General features: G+C 41.6%; 1 protein-coding gene across 1 annotated transcript; it reads right to left on the reverse strand.

The window, feature by feature from the left end:
* Positions 1 to 289: 289 nt before the first annotated feature.
* LOC104613033 (thylakoid lumenal protein (Mog1/PsbP/DUF1795-like photosystem II reaction center PsbP family protein)) lies at positions 290 to 1,256 on the reverse strand. Its single transcript, XM_010280718.3, has one exon. The coding sequence runs from the start codon at positions 1,163 to 1,165 to the stop codon at positions 416 to 418; it is 750 nt and encodes a 249-aa protein (XP_010279020.1). The 5' UTR covers positions 1,166 to 1,256; the 3' UTR covers positions 290 to 415.
* Positions 1,257 to 4,887: the final 3,631 nt, after the last annotated feature.

Genomic DNA, 4,887 nt, shown 5'->3' on the forward strand with positions numbered 1-4,887 from the left:
ATATTGATTCAGGTTTCAGAACCAAGTTCTTTTGTTTTTTTGGTAATAAAGTCAAAAATTCATAACCAAGTCCAAACAATCGCTTTTCCTTTCTTTGAGGCTTTCATCAAACAGTTTGCCACTTTGTAGAAAACCCATAATCAAATTCAAGTCCATTTGATTATTCTATTGCCTTTTCACGCCAACTGATTATAGAGCGGAGGGATCAACCGACTACCGCTGTTTTTATCAACAATGGTTGAAGGCTTTTTCTTCCTCTACAAAACGGTTTCCTTTACAAAAGATGCCATTGAGAAACAAAATTTTCCACAAAATATTAATTAATACCAGCAAGAGCAAAATAACCACGAAACTGTTCTTATTCCAGGATACAAGAAATATCTCCTTCTGTCAGGTATCAAAGTATCAACATCTACTAATATGATCCTACTGTTTTAAAAGACTCGTGGATATGCTTCAATGTTTCCTGATCCCGGTTCCACTCCGGCGTTGGTGCATTGACGAAATGCGCATAGAGCTTGTTCTTGGCACATGTTACAGAGATCAAACTATGGGCACTTGCCCCATCAATCTCGTAAACATAGTAGACCTGCCCTTTATCATCCTTCCTCTCCTCGGATCGAACGTTCTCGGCACTGGCGATGAGATCTTGCAAATCCACATCCGACAACGCCAAGTTGTTTAGCACGACATCCATCGGCGCGAGTGCCCGGAAGCCGGAGAGAAACGTCAGGTACTCCTTCTCGGATTTCTTCTTCGGGTTGTAGAATTCGCTGTCGGTGCCGTTAGTACCCTTCTCGACCTTCGATACCAGACGCTCTTTCCACCCATCCGGCACGTCGTATATGTACTCTGCGGAGGCCTTTTTGTCTGAATTGCCACCGTAGCCACCGTAATTGGCTGCACTGGCAGCCGTGCCGTAGTAGACGTAGTATGATGTGGACGCGTCTGCAAAAGATGGAGGGGTGGTTGAAAGAATCACGGCAGCAGCAGCCGCGGCCGCGGTGACAGTTACGACAGGTGAGGAGGATTTGGTGGTGGTGGTGGTCGTCGTTTGGGCTTGAAATGTGAGTTGGGGTTTGGATGGAGGTAAGTTTAGGGTAAATTTTGGGGGAGTTGCAGAGGAAGAAGAGAAGATGGCTGAAGGAGAGAAAATCGTGGCCATGGTTCTGAGGATGAATGGATGTGGTTGGTTTTTTTCTTGCTTCTGTAACTCTGTTCTTTAGATATGAGACGATGGGGGAAGTGGAGAAATTGAGATTTTCCTTATCCACTTGTGTCTGTTTATGAATAGGGTTATTTTCGTAATCTCGGTATCAATGAAACTTAGGCTCCGTTTGTTTGTAATGATATTTTATGTGTACCAGACTACCAGTACAAATGTAAATGCATGAGTGTAAATCAGAAAAATGTAGGTATCATTTGCAAGTCTTTTTTAAAAAGATTTTCTAACACGCCAAATGGTTATAAAACCTATTCAGTTTTTGGGGTCTTATCTTTAAAGATTAAGACCTTAAGTTATTGGGCTTTTAAAAAATGCATCTAAAGGCTATTTATCAGGTAGAAATACCCAAAATTGAATTTAGGTCTTTTGAGCACATTTTTTTTCCCGGCTTTCTATTATCAAAAGAAAAGACCAATTTTTGGTCTTTCAAACTTGCTGAAACTCAAAAGTTGCACAGAAAAATTGACTAATTTTATTTTTTAATACCTTTTGAGCACATTTTTTTTGTTTTCCCAACTTTCTATTATCAAATAGAAAAAGACCAATTTTTGACCTCTCAAATTTGCCAAAACCCAAAAAACCGTACAGAAAGATTTACAAACACCACCATAAATTTTGATTCAAATTTGCTTTGGATTTCACTTTATTTTGCATGTTTTTTCCTTTTTTTGGGGGGGGGGGGGTGTTACACTTTACATTGTTTCAGTTGTTTTTTTCATTAGAATTAAAAATAAAAATAAAAAAATAAAGCAAGAGCTGAAACATAAAACAAATTAGAATTTACATTCTCATGCTTTTGCACCAGTGCAAATAAAAATCGCATTGCAACCAAACGAGGAACTACAGTTGTATCTTGTATAACTTGAATCAGCCGCCTAATGAGTATCCTACCTGGTAGGCTATAGCCTATAGCAGTGGATCCTCGATAACTGAAAATAGAAGGTGGTCCACCTTGTTCTATCATTAATATTGACCGTTGGATGCCGGATGACGAAGATCCCCGACATATCCCTGCCCCGAGCAAACCGGCAACTACTCTGGATTTTCTTTTAGATTCAGAACATACTTTGCTGAGTTTGAAGCAAGGCTACCAATCGAGCTTTCCTTCTATCTACCAGTCCCTCTGTTAGTTGATATTAAAACTAAGAACCCTACATTACCTTTTCACCCATGTGTCTGCAATCTAGAGAAAATGCCTACTTCAAGTTATTTATAGAATAGATAAACTAAATACACACAATTATAATGTTAAAAGAAATTCATTACTTCATTTATATCGGGCAATACGGTTTTCAGGAATTCCTCCTCCGTGTGCAAATCCATGAGAATATTGTCCGTGGTACAGCTAGATTGCAGATTGATAAACTAAACCACTTAAGTTTAATGCTGCTAGATGCAGTCAATTGCAGTTTTTAGAAATCAACCAAGGATTTATAAGTGGCAGCTGTTTCAGTATTGGAATCATCTTGAACTCATCCACCTCCTCAGATTCCAAGCTCCACGAGGACCACGACCAATAAAAAAAATAACATGAAGTCTTAGCAGATTATGGATAATGTACTGAAGAAGACATTTTAGTGAAAAAACATGAAGCTTCAGTTTTTCACAAATAATTTCCAATTTAAGAGAAGAAGCTCTGCAGAGCACAGTAACTATCGGAGGAAAACCAGCTAATATATTTGGATTCGCAGTACTAATTCCTCCAACTATTCTGCATTTCCATTGCAAACAGAGAGAGAAATAATTGTACACGTGGCAACTTGTTTTGGTGTTGATTGTTGAACCCCAAAAAAGATGGTGGTGTTCTCTCTTCGTTCCCTCCTTTTTAATCCTCGGTTCTTCACCGCATGTTTTCAGAGAAGCCCAAAGCCCTTCTATAGTTCTATTCTTCTATCACCATCATTATATAAAAGCGAGGATAAGGGTTTTATTATGGACATACTGAAAAAGAAAAGAAATAGAAAAACCTTCTCGCCGGATCATCACTGCTATAAATAATGTCATTATGTTGAAATTTGACCATTAATGGAGAGAGGGTGGCAACTAGCAAGAGTGGGGCTCTGTCTCTCTGTGATGGGGACCATGGGGTTTTGGGCTCGGTGCTGCTGGATTGTGGGAAAAGTTGCAGTCAGTTTTCCCAAATTGATTAGATGCTATATCTTAATACAGAATCAGGATTCATAATAGATGTTCTGTGTCTGTGATGACAGTTGGAGGTTGGAAGTAAGAAAAAGATTACTGTTCGGTTTCTTCGGTAATCTCCTGCAACACTAAATACTGTAGAGCCGTGGAGTATTTTGCAGATCGCTTTCTGTTTCTTGTGGAACCACTCAGAGCACTGTCGCTGCTTGTCGGAATGAAGGATCCCGATGCATCCCCTAAATCCAGAGGCTCAATCTCATTACATTTTTTATAAGTCAAACGAAGAAAAAAAAAGAAACTGGGCGGAATAGGCAAAGTCTGGGAAAAGATTGAAAAGTTGCCAATAAACATGGATGGACAAAGAAAAAATGGGTTGAAGGGTTTTAGGGATTTGGGTTAGGATTATTAATACATCTTGTAAACTAACCTTCGACGGTAAAAATGGAGGGAATCCATCTCTTGTAGATGAGCAACAAATTTGGAGTATCGCCATGGGGGGTGATGAGGGATAATTTGGCCCGATCTAGTAAATAGAGAACACGTGAACGCAATCTGTCTGTCAGATGACGACTCAGCACCTCCAGCTACCTTGACAGACCAGGTCACCTCGGGTAGTACTGAAGTCGGGCAACTACATCTGCCGAGGTGCTACGAAGCAGATTCTAGAAGCTCGTCAACTATCCTCGAGCCTTTCGGGATCATACTGCGCTCAGCTATATAAGGGCATATGCCCCCGAAACTCAGGTACGCGCAATTAAGTGCATTCTAGCTCTCATACTTTCTAATTTCTATCTCGCAACCACTACTAGAGTATTAACTTAAGCATCGGAGCAACCTCGTCAGGTTAACCACCCCAGGTTCTCTGATCCATCTTCCTTGCAGTTCGACCGATCCACTCAGTGACTGACATCCGAACTGCCCTCCAACTAGGAGCATTCAGATCGCGCACCATCAGTGGGTATCAGATAACAAGAGCTTGCAAGGCTCTCCTTATGCCAAGCTCTCACTGTTACATATAAAGAGCTAAGAACCAGAAGAAAACAACCAAATAGCTCTCCAAGCATCTAAAATGTAGGCTATGTGAACAGAATAGTCACTTGGCATGGGCGAGGGTGATGATGCACAATCTGGCCGGTCTTAGCTGTCGATGATCTTGCCTCTGAACTGAGTAACGGGGACCTGAAACGGAAGGAGAAGAGAAGCTCCGGGGAGAACCCGGCGTAAGGGCTCCGAAGCTCAAGTTAGAATCCTTCAAAGGCAAGAATAACCAGATAGCGCGAAAGTTAGCATACCTCGTCCCTGGGGGGGTAGAAGCCTTTTATAACCACCTCGCGCACTCACTTACAGGCCTCCGTCAGGTCAGGCATGATTACTTCTGAACTCCTGCCAGTTCGGGTGTCATTTCCTCTGATCGGACAGAACCGCCACTGTTCCTTTTGTCGGAGCTGTCTCTGCGGCTAGTGACGACGGTTGCAGGTGGCGGTGGCAGGAAGCCGTTTGAAATGCGGCTGTCAGGCGTC

The sequence above is a fragment of the Nelumbo nucifera genome, chromosome 2, assembly GCF_055504915.1.
Source record: "Nelumbo nucifera cultivar China Antique chromosome 2, China Antique-T2T, whole genome shotgun sequence".
NCBI classification, from domain to species: Eukaryota; Viridiplantae; Streptophyta; class Magnoliopsida; order Proteales; family Nelumbonaceae; genus Nelumbo; species Nelumbo nucifera.